This window comes from Clytia hemisphaerica, unplaced genomic scaffold (genome assembly GCF_902728285.1).
Source record: "Clytia hemisphaerica strain Z4C2 unplaced genomic scaffold, Clytia hemisphaerica genome assembly, whole genome shotgun sequence".
Taxonomy (NCBI): domain Eukaryota; kingdom Metazoa; phylum Cnidaria; class Hydrozoa; order Leptothecata; family Clytiidae; genus Clytia; species Clytia hemisphaerica.
Genome location: NW_027103421.1, coordinates 1,899,409 through 1,921,457, shown reverse-complemented (window position 1 = coordinate 1,921,457; position 22,049 = coordinate 1,899,409). Strand labels below are relative to the sequence as shown.

Genomic DNA, 22,049 nt, shown 5'->3' with positions numbered 1-22,049 from the left:
TTGATTTTCACTGAGCTTTCTGATTGGTTCAAATTTTGTTACAGAATGCGAATATGGTTTTTCTACAGGGTGTCTTGAAAAACGTATAGAGTCGTACCACTTCTATAGAAAGAAAGTTCTTGTGTGTGTTTGATTAAATTTGCAAGATATTGATATAAATTTGTAGATATATAGATACATAGATATATGGATGCGTAGATATGTAGATACATAGATACATGGATGCGTAGATATGTAGATACATAGATACATAGATACGTGGATATGTAGATACATAGATACCTGGATGCGTAGATATGTAGATACATAGATATATAGATACGTGGATATGCAGATACATAGATGTGTAGATATGTACATACATAGATACATGGATGTGTAGATATGTAGATACATAGATGCATATATACGTGGATATGTAGATACATAGATGTGTAGATATGTAGATACATAGATACATGGATGCGTAGATATGTAGATACATAGATACATAGATACGTAGATACATAGATACATAGATACGTGGATATGTAGATACATAAATGTGTAGATATGTAGATACATAGATACATGGATACATAGATATGTAGATACATAGATGTGTAGATATGTACATACATAGATACATGGATGTGTAGATATGTAGATACATAGATACATATATACGTGGATATGTAGATACATATATGTGTAGATATGTAGATACATAGATACATGGATGCGTAGATATGTAGATACATAGATACATATATACGTGGATATGTAGATACATAGATGTGTAGATATGTAGATACATAGATACATGGATGCGTAGATATGTAGATACATAGATATATAGATATGTAGATACATAGATACATAGATACGTGGATATGTAGATACATAGATGTGTCGATATGTAGATACATAGATACATGGATGCGTAGATATGTAGATACATAGATATATAGATATGTAGATACATAGATACATAGATACGTGGATATGTAGATACATAAATGTGTAGATATGTAGATACATAGATACATGGATGCATAGATATGTAGATACATAGATGTGTAGATATGTACATACATAGATACATGGATGTGTAGATATGTAGATACATAGATACATATATACGTGGATATGTAGATACATATATGTGTAGATATGTAGATACATAGATACATGGATGCGTAGATATGTAGATACATAGATACATATATACGTGGATATGTAGATACATAGATGTGTAGATATGTAGATACATAGATACATGGATGCGTAGATATGTAGATACATAGATACATAGATACGTGGATATGTAGATACATAGATGTGTAGATATGTAGATACATAGATACATGGATGCGTAGATATGTAGATACATAGATATATAGATACGTAGATACATAGATACATAGATACGTGGATATGTAGATACATAGATCTGTAGATATGTAGATACATAGATACATGGATGCGTAGATATGTAGATACATAGATATATAGATATGTAGATACATAGATACATAGATACGTGGATATGTAGATACATAGATGTATAAATACATAGATACATAGATACATGGATGCGTAGATATGTAGATACATAGATACGTGGATATGTAGATACATAGATACATGGATGCGTAGATATTTAGATGCATAGATATATAGATAGGTGAATATGTAGATACATAGATGTGTAGATATGTAGATACATAGATACATGGATGCGTAGATGCATAGATACATAGATACATGGATGTGTAGATATGTAGATACATAGATATATAGATACGTGGATATGTAGATACATAGATGTGTAGATATGTAGATACATAGATACATGGATACCTAGATGCATAGATACATAGATACATGGATACATGGATGTGTAGATATGTAGATACATAGATGTGTAGATATGTAGATACATAGATGTGTAGATATGCAGATACATAGATACATGGATGTGTAGATGCATAGACACATAGATACATGGATGTGTAGATATGTAGATACATAGATATATAGATATGTAGATACATAGATACATAGATACGTGGATATGTAGATACAGAGATATATAGATATGTAGATACATAGATACATGGATGCGTAGATATGTAGATACATAGATACATAGATACGTGGATATGTAGATACATAGATGTGTAGATATGTACATACATAGATACATGGATGTGTAGATATGTAGATACATAGATACATATATACGTGGATATGTAGATACATAGATGTGTAGATATGTAGATACATAGATACATGGATGCGTAGATACATAGATACATAGATACATGGATGCGTAGATATGTAGATACATAGATACGTGGATATGTAGATACATAGATACATGGATGCATAGATATGTAGATACATAGATATATAGATATGTAGATACATAGATACATAGATACGTGGATATGTAGATACATAGATCTGTAGATATGTAGATACATAAATACATGGATGCGTAGATATGTAGATACATAGATATATAGATATGTAGATACATAGATACATAGATACGTGGATATGTAGATACATAGATATGTAGATACATAGATATATAGATATGTAGATACATAGATACACAGATACGTGGATATGTAGATACATAGATGTGTAAATACATAGATACATAGATACATGGATGCGTAGATATTTAGATGCATAGATATATAGATAGGTGGATATGTAGATGCGTAGATGCATAGATACATAGATACATAGATACATGGATGCGTAGATGCATAGATACATAGATACATGGATGTGTAGATATGTAGATACATAGATATATAGATACGTGGATATGTAGATACATAGATGTGTAGATATGTAGATACATAGATACACGGATACCTAGATGCATAGATACATAGATACATGGATACATGGATGTGTAGATATGTAGATACATAGATGTGTAGATATGTAGATACATAGATGTGTAGATATGTAGATACATAGGTACATGGATGTGTAGATGCATAGACACATAGATACATGGATGTGTAGATATGTAGATACATAGATATATAGATATGTAGATACATAGATACATAGATACGTGGATATGTAGATACAGAGATATATAGATATGTAGATATGTAGATACATAGATACATAGATACGTGGATATGTAGATACAGAGATATATAGATATGTAGATACATAGATACATGGATGCGTAGATATGTAGATACATAGATACATAGATACGTGGATATGTAGATACATAGATGTGTAGATATGTACATACATAGATACATGGATGTGTAGATATGTAGATACATAGATACATATATACGTGGATATGTAGATACATAGATGTGTAGATATGTAGATACATAGATACATGGATGCGTAGATATGTAGATGCATAGATATATAGATATGTAGATACATAGTTACATAGATACGTGGATATGTAGATACATAGATCTGTAGATATGTAGATACATAGATACATGGATGCGTAGATATGTAGATACATAGATATATAGATATGTAGATACATAGATACATAGATACGTGGATATGTAGATACATAGATGTGTAGATATGTAGATACATAGATACATGGATGCGTAGATACATAGATACATAGATACATGGATGCGTAGATATGTAGATACATAGATACGTGGATATGTAGATACATAGATACATGGATGCGTAGATATTTAGATACATAGATATATAGATACGTGGATATGTAGATACATAGATGTGTAGATATGTAGTAACGTAGATGTGTAGATATGTAGATACATAGATGTGTAGATATGTAGATACATAGATACATGGATGTGTAGATGCATAGACACATAGATACATGGATGTGTAGATATGTAGATACAAAGATATATAGATATGTAGATACATAGATACATAGATACGTGGATATGTAGATACATAGATGTGTAGATATGTAGATACATAGATACTTGGATGTGTAGATATGTAGATACATAGATATATAGATATGTAGATACATAGATACATAGATACGTGGATATGTAGATACATAGATGTGTAGATATGTAGATACATAGATACTTGGATGTGTAGATATGTAGATACATAGATGTGTAGATATGTAGATACATAGATACATGGATGCGTAGATACATAGATACATAGATACATGGATGCGTAGATATGTAGATACATAGATACGTGGATATGTAGATACATAGATACATGGATGCGTAGATATGTAGATACATAGATACATAGATACGTGGATATGTAGATACATAGATGTGTAGATATGTAGATACATAGATACCTAGATGCATAGATACATAGATACATGGATACATGGATGTGTAGATATGTAGATACATAGATGTGTAGATACATGGATGCGTAGATATGTAGATATGTAGATACATAGATACATGGATGTGTAGATGCATAGACACATAGATTAGATACATAGATGTGTAGATATTATGTTATATATCAGTATTATAGTATATTGTAGTAGGTATAATAGTATAGCATAATATATATAAAGACCAATGATACGAGGCACTCTATCCCCAAATTCAACTTCCACTGGATGACCTCTAGCTCTAACAATCCGGGTTTGGAAATCGGGGAGAAATAGAAAAACCATGGAATTCGCCCATCCGCCCGCGAGATAGAGGGGCATTCAATCAATATGCAGAAAATTTCTTTCGACGACACGGTAGAGCTCTGAAGGTCGGGAAAATTTTTTTCATCTGGATGAAAGGTCCTTTCCCATGGCCATACATATCAATATCACGATTAATTAAATCAAAACTTTTCGTTCACAATGGACTTGCGTCGCAAGGGCTCAGTGGATCGGTGAGACGGGTTTGAGGTCATTAAGTTGGCTCTCTAGTGCAGCTCCACTGTTGTGATAATAAAAGTGCCAGGATTCTCAAAGTAGCGCAAGTACATGTCAGAACGAATGAGAGCTATCTAACCAATGCTCACAGAATGATCGAATACATTTAATTATTTTACCAGCTTTCTATAAATCAGGATTTAATTCGTGAATTTGGGTAACCCTATGGGGTTTTATTGGGGTTCGCTCGAGAAAAGCACTTTTCAATATTAGGGAAATTTAACGTCCATAGGTAGTCATAAGATCGGGAAATTTTATTTCCATAACTAGGGAGCTGGTTGCATCTTCCCTAGCTAGGGATTGGTTAGGGAAAAATCCAGATTTCCAGACCTGGAAATATGCATTTCCATAGCCTAGGGAATCAAAAAAATTTCCTGTGTACTTCACTGGACTCGGCATACCTTGAAAACTATCAGGAAGCCAAAGTTCAGAAGTAGACTAGTGTACCACATACCCGGTACAAAGTTCTCCCTCTACTCCACCCCCAGTTTTGGTTAATTAATTAAAAAAAAATTCTACCCAGAACATTATTATTAAAACCCCGCTTATTTATTTCTGGGAAATGTTTTTGAAAGTTCCCTCTTTTGCCATTATTCTGTTTTATTAGCCTCCTTTTCAAAGAATTTCCGCCCCAGAACAATTTTACCCCCCCCCCCGGATGGGGTACTAGGGTTGCGAGCTAAAGGGGGGAGTGCCGCCCGACTTTCGACCCTCGGACCCTTACCGGGACTAAAAAGGAGAAAACAAAGGAAAATTTTGTGAACTTTACGACCCTTACCGGGACAAATTTGACCAAATTTCGATCCTTCTGGCGGTAAAGATTTTCCTATTTTACTACCCTTAGTGGGACTGAAATTTGATTTTCTGATTTTTCCGACCCGGCACATACCGTACCCTCCATTTTCCTTAGTACCCCCCCCCTCCTCCGCTTATTAAGTTTTGAGATTTTTTCCAACCCACCGGCTATTTAGGTACCCGAGAGAATGTATTATATCACGCTCAAAATAATATAAAAGTTGTAATTTGGCGTGTTTTAGAGAAATTTCCTAAGCGTAAAAAATTTGGGGAAATGTTAACACAGAACAACAAAAAACAAAGAATTTCGATTATTGACAATTTTATTTTCAATAGAACGTTTTTCATAAATTTAACTGTAGGGGAGACACATTTGTACATAAAATATTAGGGTTTGAAATGTTTGTAACGTTGGATTGTCCAGTCCGATTGGAAAGGACCACGACGGCACCGCTATCAACTGAAGAAAACGGAGAGCAAAGTTTAATCAGATCATGGTATTTGCGAAATGGATCGATGCATACATCCTCGATTCACCTTGGTTCCTACCTTGCAATATGGGTTCAGCGAATCATCGTCTAAATAGAACAATTTAATCAGTAAATCGATAACTCGAACATTTAATAGTGAGAAAAAGATTCACTAGTCTTCCAAAGAGAAGGGTTTATATTTCTAGAATTTCATAAAGGGCAGGATATCTTTTCCTCAGCTCGAAACCAGAAAACACGGAGCAAATCACATTCAATACGAAACGTGAGATTATAGGTAATTTCCCTTTGTATTTGCAGGCCTTTGTATATATTATGGTTTCGGTCTCGCAGTACACTCGCATTTCACTATACCTCAAAATTACAAAACATCACCAAGTTGAGGACTTGGCGACGATAGATCCAAAGAAATATACTTACAATGTCGTCAATTTTAAGGATACTTCGAACTGTTTCAGCTGCCAGGGAAATGGCGCTAGTGGAAACCAACAAAGGTTGTAACACATTCTCGTCCAAAATATTTGATACTGATCCCTGTAGTATAAAAGAAGGAAATTAAACATATGATTTATACCCTACCCTTTGAAATGAACAATGTAAAACAATTCGAAGAAAGCTTTTACTATAACCAGCAGAAAATGAAGTAGGAAATGAAAAATCTACTAGTTTTCAGTCCTACATTTCCGAAAGATGGAAATTGTCTCGCCAAATTTCATAAGTTGTAATCTTGTTTGAGACGTAAAAAGAAGGTAATTAAGGTTTAAATTAAGCAATCAAACAAATCGTCGAATCTGAATTTATCACCTTTCTGACGTTAATCCCTGCGTACGTTTCCCCTTTGACATGACGATTCCTTAGTTCAGTGACCACAGAGATGGGGCTAAGACCAGCGTTCTCTGCTAATGTGTATGGGATGATTTCGAGAGCTTCAGCGAATCCTTTGCAGCAGGCTGCTTCTTTGCCTGTTAATGATTTACCATGTTCCATCAGTTTTATACTCAGTTCGATTTCTGGTGCACCACCACCAGCAATTAAAGCCCTGGATTGGAAAGAGAAAGTCGGGGTTACTTTAGTTTGTAAGAAAGTTGATAAGCTTTAATCAGCTCAGAACAGCAGACCCTTTCTAGTCTGGAAATTGTAAACTGATCTGGAATCTAATCAAGACTAACATTATGTTCCGATCTTAATAAATTTTAAGTCAGAAAATGTTGTGGTATGGAGCTGATAAAAGTTGAAATTTCTCATGAAAGTAACCTAAATTATTAGTTAAAAATACAATCAAATCGTGAGTTCTAACATTTTCTCTGTAGAGATCCCTCTTTAAAGTATTCAGTCAAGGGAGCAGTCGAGGATTGTGGTTGTTGAAAAAGAACTCTCATTTAAATACAAGTAAAAAGGGTTGCCTTGAAAGTCTTTTCTCCAAGTCCATTTTGTGCTCCAAGTCCGTTTTGTGCTCCAAGTTTTGGCTCCGAAAAACTTTTAGAGTTTGAAATATCATAGTTGAAGTAATGAAAATTATTGTTTCAATACTGACAGTTTCATGTTTTTTCAAACAATCCTCGGTTGAAAATAAATTTTGAAATATATATGGTTGTAACAACAATATTTTTTGAATCAAATAATATCATACCGGATAATTACGGATGAAAAAGAAAACAAAATAATACCTCTTCTTGACAAGACATCTGATAACACAAAGTGCGTCATGAATTGAACGTTCAGCTTCTTCAATAACCAATTTATTTGATCCTCTACATAAAATGCTGACCGTGTTTCCTGGGTTTTGGATGCCAGTAATCTACGAGAAAGTGAGAGAGATGAATGCTAAAACTAGGGAAGGTTATAAAAGATGAAATATCATGGGACCAGCGAGTAATATCGAATGACAGTTTACCTAAGAAAATACAAAATTTATAAAATAAACCCGTGGTGATAAGTACTAGTGAGGGCTATTTTGAAGTGTTTTCAATGAAACGAGGGGTTATTAATCCAAAATCACCCTAGAATACCATGTTATTCCGCGTTAATTATATGGTCAAAAAAAGAATTGAAGAACACTCAATCGCTATTCTTTTCGAAACTTATAAAAACATTCGAAAATATAAAAAAACATTCGACTGACAATCTTATTTTGATTGGCTTAAAAATTTCGTACGATATTTTGTTAACCAATCAAAATATCGTACGATACTTTTCTTTCAACCAATAGAAATTTTTGTTTACATCAGGGGGATTACAAAAAAGCGGGGCTATTACGGATTTATCTCCCAGCTCGTCATTTACAAATCTAAGCTAAATGTAATCAACCATATAATTAAAGGCTAAAGAGAAAAAAGTTTCAGAAGAATTTTCTACAAACAATGAGCTTTACCTTTACAACTTTAGCTGCACCTGTAGAGAATTCTTCAACGAGATCAGCAGATCCCAACATTTCAGGATTCAAATGGTCAACACTGGCAATTGGGCGACAATTTAATGTCTATGAGAAGAAAATAATTAGATCAGACCAATCAACAGACAAGACCAAGTCGTATAAGTTTGAAAAAATTCTCAAGTCTCTGAAAAAAACTTGTGTTTTGATGACTATGTTTCGAGGGAAAGTTACTTTTAAATAACAAAAGAAATTGAGTAGTACATTAGCCAGATGTGTTGGTTTCGCGACTGCTACGGAACAACAGAACAGTCAACACCAGAACAACTATATTCAATCAATTTCAAGTGACAAATTTTTCCAATTTTTAGACATAACGTTTTTTTTACAGAGAGTTGTGAGAGTAACTTACTTTGCAAATGAAATCTACTTCGTTTCGTTCGATATCTCTGACAACCATGATTTTCATTTTGCCGAGGAAATGTAACCCCATATCATTAATTGCATCCCTAAAATTTGTAACAGGCTTTACATAGTATTACCACTTTCTTATTTCAAAGGGCTACAGCTGATACTAAAGTAAATGTCGATGCAAATGAGTAAAACCAAGTACATTCTTCAGCCTGACATGTCGGAGGTGAATAGTAAGTTTGCAACTGCAGTTCAGGGCGACCCCAATTCTCCCTTTTCTCAAGCTATCTACCCGAAAGTAGGGGAGGGCACTACTCCTTTCAATGGATTTCTCCTACCCTTGATCCATCTCCGTAGTTACTGAGCATCAAGCAGAGAGGCATCATTTGGGAATCTTTGGCATAACTAGGCCGGGGTTAGAACCTACAACCTTGCACAGCGTTGCTAGACACTCTACCTTCATACTACACCCGTTGAATAATGTATCACATGTAAAAGCTTTTAATCTGAGATTAGTTGTACCTTAAAATTGATTTCTGTAGTAAGACAACATTGCAACCAGATTTCTTGATTTGTTTACAAATGCTAAGTATGTATTGTCTCTCTTCTCGTAAAACTCTGTCCATTTGTGTGTAGTCACTAACAATAACGTTGTTTTCCATGTCAGTTTTGGGAGGAGAAATGCAGAATTGAATGAGTCCAATTTTAGCTTTCTCTATACGACCAACACCTTCAGCAAAATGTGAAATCCTGTGATCAAGGACGAGACCATCTACCATTTCTGTATCTTCAATGGTTCCACTAAAAAATGAAAATCAAACGTTAGAAGATAAAATATTTCTTCATTCCAGATGAATTTATCAGTAAATATTGTGTCAATCCATCAATCAAATGTGACAAAGAAAATTTTCTTACCCAAGCTTTGTGACAATGTTAATATCTCTCAAGTCAACATTGTTATCGATTGCTGGGTCGATGATTTTTGTAACAGAATCAACACAGATGGGCGCTAACAAGCTGGAATATTGAGATACTACCTGAAATAAATAATGACTGTGTCAAAAGAAACAAGCTCATAGCTTCAGCCAGGTTTCTAGCTCCCCCCCAGCAATTTAGCTCCCCCAAAAAAATTGCCTTGTGCTAGGTCCCCTATATATGCGAGTACAGTAAGACTGATAAATAAAAACTAAATTTTACTTGTATTAATATTTATGTTTACAAATCTTTTGCTTTTTATATTTGATTTAATAGTAAGATAAGAGATCTTTTGAAATTAGCTGAACAGCCCCCAGAGTCTCAGTCAGATCATCAACTCCCCCCAACAATCTAGGTCCCCCCCAAATATTTTGGTAATTTTAGCCCCCAAGTTCTTAAAAGGCCAAAATATTTCTTAGCCCCCCCCCCCAAAAAAAAAAATAGGGGGGGCTGATGCTATGAAGCTAGATGCTGAATGGATCTACCTGATGATGAAAGTTAGATCATGAAGGTAATAAAGATATAGATAGGGAGAAAACATCTCGGTAATGATCTAATGGTCGTTGAAATCTTTTATAAATCTATTCAAAGCGGCTTTTCTTTGATGTACCATCATTGGAAGCAATCAATTTATTAATTTATAAGAACAGAAAGAGACTGTTTGGTTGATTTTGAAAAACTTGATTTTGCCGAAAATCCTTGTTAAAATGCGATTCGAAATAGTTTCAACTGATGTAGGACTAAAAGAGTATATTAATTTCATAAGGACACATTTTTGGGCTGGCATTTTGTTAACATTGAGAGTTGCATCACATTATCATTGAAAGTTTCTTATCTTAAAATCTTCACGTCTAAGTGGGCAGCGGTTTTCATACTCTGACAAAATGATCGATACAAGGTTCCTAATCGTAACACGTAATTCTTTTTTAAATCTATCGATGGCTTTATGGGCAGTTTCCCCTAGAAGTTTGGAGAATTGTGCTTATTATGTGAAGTTTTTTTCAATTTTTCATGACAAGGCTATTATATTTCAATATACTTGTTACAAATGTAATGTCTTTTCATTCATCTTAAATATTCCTACGAGTATACCCAAAATTAATCATCTTATTCCCAAAGCAACCAAACAGCTGTTTGCTTCCGATGATAAATCAGAATGGAACAAAAGGCATTGACTCTCCATCTATATTTTTATTACCTCCATGGTTAGATAGCAATGCGAGGAGAAAAATGAAAAAAATCAGTCAGAAAATAACGCAATAACATAGTGTCCTTCAGGATCTCCCCCCCCCCATGCCTAGAATAAAAATTTTCCATCCCCCCTCATTTTTCCCCACCCTGCCTCCAAAAATTTCTCTGCCCCCCCTTAAGAATAAAAAGCTGTGATTTGATGAATTTAACGCTTATTGTTTTCCCTAAGGTAGTTCTAATTCAAGAATAAATGGAAATTATGGTTGTTTTTAGCCGTAATGCGGCTGGTTGAAATAAATGAAAGAAAAACTAAGCATATGCTATACACCCAATTGAGTGATAGTAAAAGATACTGCTGAAATAAAAAGTCATAAAGAAAATAAAAACCAGATGTTTTTCAATTTTGAAATGATTTTGGTGAGTCCCCCCCCATGCCTAGAATGAAAATTTTCCATCCTCCCTCGTATTCCCCCACCCTGGCTTCAAAAAAAATTCTTTCCCCCCTATACGTCCTTTTGACTTCAAAACCCATTCCCCCCTGAATCCAGGGGGACAACACTATGAATAAATTCATCATTGATTGCTGATGGGGGGGGGGAAGGGTTGTAGGGAAAAAATAAATAGAAAGTTCTGGTCACAAAAATCAGTTTTATTGACAATTAAATTATGCTTGATTGTTATTAATAATGTTTTTGTGTGAAAAACATAGAAATATAAGGAAAAATTCCAATGAAGATCTGCATAAACGGTGAGTCCGGCATTTTCAACCAGAAAGAGTTTTTTCTCAAAAATCGAACTCGCCATGTTTTGGGCATTGTTAATAAGCTTCTTTGAGCAAAAAATCTGAAAAAATTAATGACAAAATCTCGAGAAAATGCCAAAAATACAGTTTTTTTGGCTGGAATAATTCTTTTTTTTCTTTCACCGGGGTACCCGGAAGTAGGTCCACAAAACTTGAAAATGATCGACTTTATTAAGATGATAAATTGCTATGGCCAACAAGCCACCCAGCTGGCCAGAAAAACACTTTCCTTAAGTTTTCAGAAGTCTCGATATTCACCGGTTATTTACAAAATAATTCCATACCTTTGATGATAATGAGGTTGTTGCACTTTTCATAAGGGTTTCTCTGTCATTCAAATCAATGGGTTTTGCCATGGCTGTGAGAATCTCAACACACTTGGCAGCAGCCTTTTGAAACGATTCTGAAATGATGGTTGGGTGGATGCCTTTTTCTAATAGCTTTTGAGCAGCAGATAACAAACTTCCAGCAATGACAACTACTGAAGTTGTACCGTCACCAGCTTCAATATCTTGAGCTTTGGACAACTCAACCAACTGTAAAGTAGAATTGAAAAATATAATCATCCTGGAGTTTCAACAATAAACATGATCATGATGTTTGAAATAATTTACTCCAAAAAAAAGTTTACTCTTGCTTTTTTTTAAAATCTGGAGACATGAGTATAAATTTATTAATCTTTACCATTTTGGCGACAGGGTGAAGGACTTGGATTTGTTTCAGAATAGTTGCTCCATCATTGGTGATTGTAACACTTCCATCTGATGCTTTAATCTAAACAAAAAACATAATACACAATAGTCGAACGTCCACAACGCACTGGCTTCAAGTTATTCATAGGCCCAATTGTAGACCCCTAGATAATTCACCCAAGGAACAAGTGTGCAAAATTTCAACCAAATCCGACCATTTTAAGTCTCCAGGCTGCCCAAAAGTTTTAGCCTTGTTTTTGCAAAAAACTCGTCCCCACCCAGGCCCCAAAAATCAAAATTTTTAAAAAATGAAAAAAACACCAATAGCTATTCACCCAAGGAACAAGTGTGCCAAAAGTCTCCAGGCTGCCCTAAAGTTTTTGTGACAGACAGACACACACAGACAGACAGACAGACATTGTCAGATTGTAGCTCAACTGAAGTTGAGAACTAAAGCACAGACAGATGAGTTAGAATGGTCAAAAAATATACGAAACGCAAAACTACTGAGTTGAACTATCCATATTTATACAAGAAAAAAAACTGTAAACAGCTGTAAACAAAAAATCCTCATTTTTGGTTAACTTGTAGAAATTGGAATGGGCTTCATGGTCAGGCAAAAATAAAATTAAAAGTGAGTGTTTCCAGCAAGATTTAAGCAAAAAGTCAAAAAAATGCAAAAATTTGACAAAAATACACTATTTTGAGATTTAGCCCTGAGTATGTCAAGAACGTCCAAATTTGACCCTGCTTTACTTGATTCTGTCCACTAGCAAATAGTCCTTTTCCTAAATTACGTCACGAACATCACTTGCCTCGGAAATTATTGTGATGATTGACTCCCAGCGGATTTTATGACAACTACTTTCTATTCATAAAAAAATCGTTTAATGTCTTAAGGGATATAATCACCATGGTAATTGCTTGAATACGAGGCAAGTGATGTTCGTGACGTAATTTATGAAAAGGTCTATTAAAGTCTGTCTCAAAATAATTTGCAGTTGAGACAAAAATTGCTGTAAATTTTGATAGAATTGAAAAAAAAGAGGAAAAATGAAAATGAAAAATGAAAAAGAAAAAAAATCAACTTCTTGCAGAAACTGGCAGAAATGTCACGGTATAATTATCATTTTCACAGGAGTAATTCTTCAATCTTAGATCATAACTTTTTTCATATTTTTTGCTTGATAATATTCCACTAACAAATATCATTTCAACGAGCACATAATTGCAACTTTATTCAAAATCTATCAAAAGTTATAGCCACTTTTTTCTTTAATTTGAAGTTTAACTACTGGGCACCTTTTTGTCATTCAGTCAGGTCCACACAGCGCATAATCACAAAAATAAGTTCTGTCTAGTTCTGCCAAAAATGACTCAATACATTTGGTAGATTTTGTTTTTGTTTCAAGTTTTAATCTTAAGTTGAGCACAACAACCTTTTTTCCAAGGTAATCAACAAACTCTCTTATTCAGATCTTTGAGCTAGAGAGGATTGAACCTTCTATTTTTGGTATGGTAATATTGAAAAGATTAAACTTTTGATAAAGTCTTACCATTTTGTCCATGCCTTTAGGACCAAGACTTGTACGAATAGCATCTGCAACTCCTGTAAAATAAAGCTGAAATTCATTAATGACCTCTTATGGTATTTTTTCTTTTAGAAAGTACACTTAGGTTCCAAATGGCCCCCCTTGGTAATTTTTTGCAAATTTTCCAACCCCTGAACTTTATTAGGACCCCCCCCCCGATTATTAATTTTTAAAAATATTTTCAGCTGTCAAAGAGCCCTTTTTTTGCTCTTTTTTTGCTCTAAATAGCCTGATTTTAGCCTACATTTACCTTATTTTTGGGTTTTCAGAATTTACAATTTTCAACTCCCAACAATTAGGTCCCCCCGTTTATTAGAATTTTGACCCCTATTTATGCAACCCCCCTGTTTTTTTTCGGAGCCTAAGAGTACTTGTAGAGTACCATAAATTTGTCTAATATTGATGTTTGTCCTCCATTCTCAATATTTAAAAAAATCTTGATATAAATTTCACAGCTTTTAACAAAAATGAGAACTTCAGGATCATAAAACTGTCAAAAATCAGAAATTCCCACTGATGAAATGTAACTATTCCAAAACCTAACCAAGCAAAAAATTGATTTTCAATTAAAATCGATTTAACTAATCTATAAAATAATTGCCATCTAAAAATGAGTAACAATTAGTTATCAGCAGTTAATAACAATCAAATTACTCGAAAGGTTATTGAGTTCATATAGAAGGGTTGTTAAGATATAAGAATGTGATTGAATACACGCAAGATTTTGTATACGTTCAAAATGGTCATTTTTCATATCTAAATTCATTTCAAACAATATTGATCTCCTTAGTGGAGGTCTTCATCAGGTTTACAAGTACGTTCAGTTGAGGCACCAGTATGGATTCCATGGAATTTTACGCCAAAGGTAATTTTCTGAAGAGTAAGACTAACACTAACCAATGTACTACCGTCAACTGACTTGGGACTATCTGACAAAACGTGGGACGGCAATTCAGCCACCATTTCACCGAACCTCCAACAAAGTCATATGATTCGATTTAATGAACAGGTATTAAAAAATACACGATTTCTCTTTTGCACTGAGTAGGCTTTTAAATCGAAATATGAAAAAAACCCGTAGTGGAACACAAGTGAGTGTCTGTGCACTCAAGAGGAACGAAGAAGTATGATTGATAAACTTGGTGGAGTTATCAAAACAAATTTGTTGCCAAAGAGATTTAACAGTAAGTGAAAACACAGGCCAGATATTAACCAGCCCCATGTTTCGAAAAATCGTCCCAAGTTAGAGCAGTTGACGGTAAAATTGAGTTGTTTGGTTTACAGCGAGTGACACTTTAAAGAGACTTTACACTTTACACTCATTCATTCTCATGAACATTTGAAGTACTGTTTTACAAAAATTGTTGAGCAAGCAGGAGCGAGTGGAAAAATGTAAAAAAAGAGCGGAACCTGCCTGGCAGAACAAAAGTAAAATTTTATTTTATTCTCTACATACACCAATTCCAGTTTGGTTTTGAGGCAGAGGTGCTAACTTAGGGATCTATGTTAAAAATGGATTTTTGGAATCATAAACTGATTACCCCTTCATAAAGTAAAATTTTTTATTCTTACTACACCAATCCGTTTGGTTTGAGGCAAGGGTGAATTAGGGATCTATGTTAAAAATGGATTTTTGGAATCATAACTGATTACCCCTTCAAAATGTGCAAAAATGTAATAATTTCAAAAAAGTAAAAAATTCGGAGAAACTTTTTTGACTTCCCTCCGGGCTTTAGGCCAAGCCCCCTCGGAATACACTGCTAGGCTGCCAGGTGGGGTCAACATCAAGATACCAGACCCATAGCCGGGTGGTGGTGTCTTTTTTTCCTTTAAAAGTCTAAAAAGTCAAGTTGGTATTGATGGGGGTGGGTCCCCCTTTTTTTAGAAAAAAAGAGTTTTCTCAGTTGGATTGATACAAAATAGGGGGTGGTACCCCTTTTTTTAAATAATATGATTCAGAAAGTTGGTATCCATATCAAAATGACAGCAAAACTTTCCTAATTTTTGCCCTTCTAGCTAGAAAATACCCCGGTACATATCAGTCTAAACAGGTTTCAATTGATTGTTTTTTTAGCTTTGATATAATGACTGTAAATGGTAATAAGTATAAAGACTGAAGTTTGTTTATTTTGGACTTTTTATTTTTCAGTTTTTTTTTGATCAGCCGAAGCAAAACATTTTTTCTGATAGCATTTGGTAATGTAATCTATTATTTTCTAAAATAACTAATAAGTTCTTCCTAGTTTTTGCATCAATTATATTAGATAATATTGATTCAGATGATTTTGCTAGCTTCATTTTTGTTTTTATTATATTGTCAGTTTTTCATTTTCTATTTTAGCATATGACATTTTTTGTGTTGTGTTGAAGAAAGAGTTTCAAAATGAGTTTTTTTGAAGTTTCTTTAGTACCCTGTTGTGTTGGGGGGGGTGGGTCCCCTTTAAACAGTTTTAAAACTCAAATTTGTCAGATTGGTATTGGTAATAAATTAGGGGTGGGTCCCATGATATTTTGTCAAATTCAAAAGTCATGTGTATCGTACCAAATTAAGGGGGTGGGTCCCCTTGGGATTCGCTGGTATCGCCAAAATAAGGGGTCCCCCCTTTTGAAAATTATGATTTTCAAGTTGGTATCGATACCAATTTTGGGGTGGTGGTGTTAACTTAGCTCAAAAGGTCAAAAGTCAGGTTTTTGAGCTATGGGTTGGTATTATAAATGTTGACCCCCCCCCTGAGGCTGCCTAAAAAAAGGATTCTCAAAAACCTATCAAGTTACCCCTCATTTGAAAGGTAATTTAATGTAGATTAAGGAAAACATCATGACTATGCATCAAAAATGAAGTGATAAGGTTGTAGAGTACATAACATTGCTCTTGAAAGAGGCTTTTTTAGTATAATCGTGTAATGTCTTAAAAAATGGAAAAAGCCTTAATTGCTTGCTTTCAGTTCCTGTAGCCAGTAGTGTGACCCCCTGTATTTCTATTTGTGACCCCCTGTATTTTGCACGGGTTTTTTAATAGAGATGTCACATGACTCAAATCCCGCAGTCTTATTGGACTAGAGAATGCGAAAGTGAAATCGTGCGATCTGATTGGATGAAAAAAGACCGCGGGAGCTGGAAACGAATGGAATTCTCTAGAATTCTCATTTGAAAACAAGATGGCGGTGAGAAAAGCACGTCTTTTGCTCAGGGTTCGAATTATAAATTTGAGGAGCTTCGCTAAAACAATGCGAGCGAAGCGAGCCGGATAGCGCCGCAGGCGAAAATTTTTAGATGTTTGCGAAGCACTTTTGGAGTTTTGCGATGTAATTTGCGATTAAATGCGATCTATATTTACGATCTATTGTTCTATCTATATCCACGGTTTTGGAACCGTGTCAACCCGGTTTACGGAGCCGACAAAATAAATTTAAGATTTAATCAGTAGCAAAAACTGTAAATTGTTTCAAAGTTTTAGTCCGTTATTTTTACCACCACTGGCTAAAAAAATCCCACCGGGTCTGTGAGAAGGGGGTGTCTTTAAAAAGATCGATAGTGATACAGGGGGCACATTGAACAATATTAATTAAATATACAAAAGTTGTTTACCAAAACGCTTTATTAAACAACTACATTCCTCTCTCTTTGAGATTCAAAAGAGAAGATAAATGTCTAGACTTGTAAAATGTAAAAGGAATTTTACTCGTTACTAAAGATAACAAGTGCAATGAACCGAACATTTGTTATGACGTAATAACCAGAGAGAAAGAAAAATTACTCAGCAACAATTAACGAAGAGATTTTCTCTTCAGCAAAAAGGCAAGCAAATAAGGGAGTTTCTTCTTTTATGATGCCAGAGAGAAAAGCTTATATAGAAAGACTTTAAAAAAGTGTTTATTCAGGCGTGTGATCCCACTCATTAAATTACATATACAGACTGTGTTAGATTCTTTTTTCTCTTTGCCTTTCAATTTTTAAGTTTCGCTTAAAAATTTTTGCTTCGCAATTTTTATCTCAAAAAACTTTTTTCTTCGCCAAAACCTGAAATTGCTTCGCAATTTGCGAAGTGCGAAGCTATAATTCGAACCCTGTTGCTTTGGACGAAAGGTTGTAAATTCTGGTTGATTTTAAGGTTTTATCTTATCTTATCTCATTTACTTTAATTAGTAGAGGCTTCTTCGATGTTTGGGGAAGGTAAGTCTATAAAAGTTAATTGTTTTTTGGTGGGAAAAAGTGTTTAAAAAAGCATTTTTTGTGCTCAAGGTTTATTTTTTCTTTGCAAATTTTTGTCTTCAACCTTAAATAAACGAACGAGTATTTGACTGATGGTTATGATTTTTTCACAGAACATAGTAAAACTATTCAGGAACTTAGGCGATGGGAATTTGATGTTCTGTTTACTGTCAACCGCCCGCATGCTCTTGAGCCGCCGCTCAAAAAAGTTCATTATTTCTTAAAAACTCATTATTTTCTTCTTTTCCTGTGCCAAGCTATCCAAAACACTCAAAGTGAATCAAAAATAACATCTTCGCTAATAAAATGTGCGCCTCGAGTAAAAAACATGGTTCCAATCACGTCCGCGAATGGGGAAGGCATTTTTTTAAGCAGAGGGCGGGATCAAGGGCGTTTTAGAAATTCGCGTTCTAGACGCGTCTCAAACGCGTTTGAATTTTCGCGCATGTAATTTTGATTCCGAAAGTGAAAGCAGCTCGATTTCACGGTGGAATTCAACTTTGTTGGAGACTGGAAGCACCAGGTAGGAATAATGAATGGGCGATTTGCGCTAAATCCAGCTAAATCTGTACCGTCCCGTCCGAAATCATTTTTTGCATACATCTCATTAAGGTTAAATGTTAATAATTTTTTTCTTTTTTCATCAGATACAGGTTGGTAATGGTACACTTTCTGCAAAATTTCATGTTTTAACTGTCTATCATTAGTCTGCAATTCATAAATTTTGTGTCAATTTTTCCTCGTTTTGGCAATTTTTAGCAAAAAAGTGCTTCAGTTTTATGGTACGGTAGCACTTTCTTTCCAGAAAGGTATTTGACCTGGAATTTTGATTTTCCACATAGGGAATTTATTCATGTGTTTTTCTACAAAAAAAGTGTTTTGAAACCTTTTTTCCATCTTGCTCTAGCAGTGATTTTCTGTTTACGTCCATTTTGACACCAAAATGTGTCCCGTCCGAAATCATTACACATTGCCCCTATATTAAGAGTGCTTATTGAAGGTTTTTTAAGTTTGAGAGTATGTTCAATCTGTATGTGTTTGAAAATCTGCCAAAAAGTATAATTTCACCATCAGGTTACCATTCTATAGGTCCCAGTGCATTGGTGATTGGAAGTGACACCAAAAAATGTCCCGTCCGAAATCACGATAAGATTGACGATATTTCTGAAATTCTGTAGGGTAGAAAGATTTGAACGGCTGAATATTGTAACCTAGGATAGAGCATATTTAAATTGAGTAAATTTAAGATTCAAAGCACATTAGATTTGATTTTGGGGGTGCTAGAAAAATATGTCCCGTCCGAAAGCACTTGTTCCGTCCGAAATCATGAATTTTATATCTCTTTTAGCTTAAAGCCGGTTGATTTATTTTCATTCCATAGAGTGCCCCGGGCAAGTTTATGGTAAAAAAGAAGCTCTTGATTCATAATAAGTCTAAGTAAATGTTGTTTTTTTGTCATTTTAACAAGGCGATTTGTGCTAAATCTGTACTGTCCCGTCCTAAATCTTTCGCATATATCCAGGCCTTAAAGGGTGGTGTCAAGGTACATTTCCATGAAATATAGGCTATAGACTTTCGGCAGGTTCAAAATGCATAAAACATAATGCATATTGCATAATGCATAATACATAATATTTGAAAAATGTCAATTTTAGAGTCTATAATAAGGAGAATTTGAAAGATGTTACTTTCAACAAAACAAATATACCATTTTCTACCAAAAAATAAAGGGTAGAAAGCAGTAAATCTGTATTTTAGATGATGAAGAAAATCCATGATTCACTGAAAATGCTTGTCGCCATTTTGATTTTCATAGTTGTATTTTACAGAATGTAGTATAGTGTAGAAAAAACACGAAAATATCTCCTCTGTATATTACTTTTCGAAAGCGAAAACTCGAAAACGTAAATTTTATAGCAAGATCTTTATTCTGGGTTTTCTCTGAGATCTTTTCGAACAATTTCTAACAAATTTCAACGGGTTTTCCCTCTTACAAAGCATTAACCATGTGAATGCTTTTTGTTAGATAAGCTAATATCCAGCCAATATGAAGTAAAGAGCTTAATGCGAAAGCTAAATCAAAGAAAATAGACTTCGAATCATTTTACATTCGAATGTTTAAATGTGTTTACCTTTTTTTGAGAAAGAAGAAGGGGGAAACCTTTCTGATCTGTTGCATCTTCTTATTATTTATGCTGGCGGAAAACCCTTTGTTGTTATGATTCGAATGTTTTCTCTTTTGTTCGAATTCGAAAAGTAAATATCATGTCTGGGAAAATCCCTCTGATTGGAATGTTTTACTTAAGAAACTCTTCTAAACAGGGTTTCACGGTTTCAGCCTCTACAAAGGAGAGTTTTAGAAAATATAAAATCGTTCTGTAAATTACACAATACTATTATGCATTATGCAATATGCATTATGTTTTATGCATTTTGTACCTGCCGTATAGACTTTCATAAAAAAGCAGAGTGATGTTAAAAAAATTTTTCATGATTTCGGACAGGACACGGTACAGATTTAGCGCAAATCGCCCGAATAATGAATAATGAAATTTTGCCGCATCAAATATTTTTTGAAACGCGACGGTAAACAGAACATCAAATTCCCATCGCCTTGCTTAGACCTTTTTACAGAATTTCAAAAAATCTGTTAGTTCTGGAGATATATTGAAAAGTTTAGACATGGGTGGTTCACGTTCGTGTTTCGCGTTCCCAAGCTCGGGAAAATGCGCGCTCCACAGTTTTGTATAAAATTGTTTGGGAGGTAAAAGAACGCGTTTTTGGCTGCGAGAGGTTAGGAAAAGTGGGTTTTCAACTTTTAACTTTTGATAGCAATCTTCTTTTGGTGAAAGATTTTCAGGGTGGTATAATATCATGAATATGTTGAAAATACTAAGATTTGAGGGGACTTTCCCTAAGGAAACGCAGACCCAAACAGTGGAGAGCATCAAAATAATGCGCGTGCATTAGTTTTACGAATTACGGGAAAGGTGACATCAATGCAATGACCTGAACCTGATATGCAAGAGGAAGATTTTGAAAGTTCACAGAGCCAAACATTGGGGATTCGCAGGTCTACTTTAGCCGCAGAACCAAGCAAAAACAAAGTTTACCTTTTGCGGCCGTTATGTTACTAGCACGGACTTGCACTGGTTTTTCCTTGTCTTTGAAGGCACCAACATTACTCTTAGCTTCTGGAGCCATTTTACAAAAGCAGTACAAAAGCAAAGAAGAATTCTGCAAAAGCTAAACCTTCAAGATTGTCAAGATTTTTGCAGATGAAAATCTTCAATCAACTTCACCTTCTCCTCCCTTCCATGGAACTTTCGGGAATCATGTTGTTTATGTTGACCTGCGAAAAAAGCTTTTTTTATCTGGTAGTGCGCCGCGGCAAAATCTTGATTTGAATCCAACGAGATTTTCCGTGCGCACTGTGTTCCATCTAAAAATAACTCTACTTTCGCGCCAAAAAATACTATAACAAAAGCTCAAAATGTATAACTTAGTAATAGTAGCAATGCAAATACAGTGTACAATTAACTAAGGTCATGATATATTGAGAATTTTTGGTTATTTTAACGTTTTTCAAGATTTAAAGTTCTGGCGAGAAAGTCGATTTTTGGCTA

General features: G+C 34.5%; 1 protein-coding gene across 1 annotated transcript; it reads right to left on the bottom strand.

Moving 5' to 3' along the window:
• Positions 1-5,994: 5,994 nt before the first annotated feature.
• Positions 5,995-21,837, bottom strand: LOC136797872 (T-complex protein 1 subunit delta-like). The gene is made up of 12 exons (XM_067054456.1): positions 21,537-21,837; positions 14,176-14,228; positions 12,612-12,701; positions 12,212-12,463; positions 9,875-9,996; positions 9,482-9,760; positions 8,961-9,057; positions 8,549-8,656; positions 7,845-7,975; positions 6,982-7,216; positions 6,598-6,711; positions 5,995-6,267 (listed from the first exon to the last, which is right to left on the bottom strand). Exons 1-12 carry the CDS (start codon positions 21,625-21,627, stop codon positions 6,253-6,255), a joined length of 1,587 nt encoding a protein of 528 aa, XP_066910557.1. The 5' UTR covers positions 21,628-21,837; the 3' UTR covers positions 5,995-6,252.
• Between the last annotated feature and the right edge of the window lie 212 nt (positions 21,838-22,049).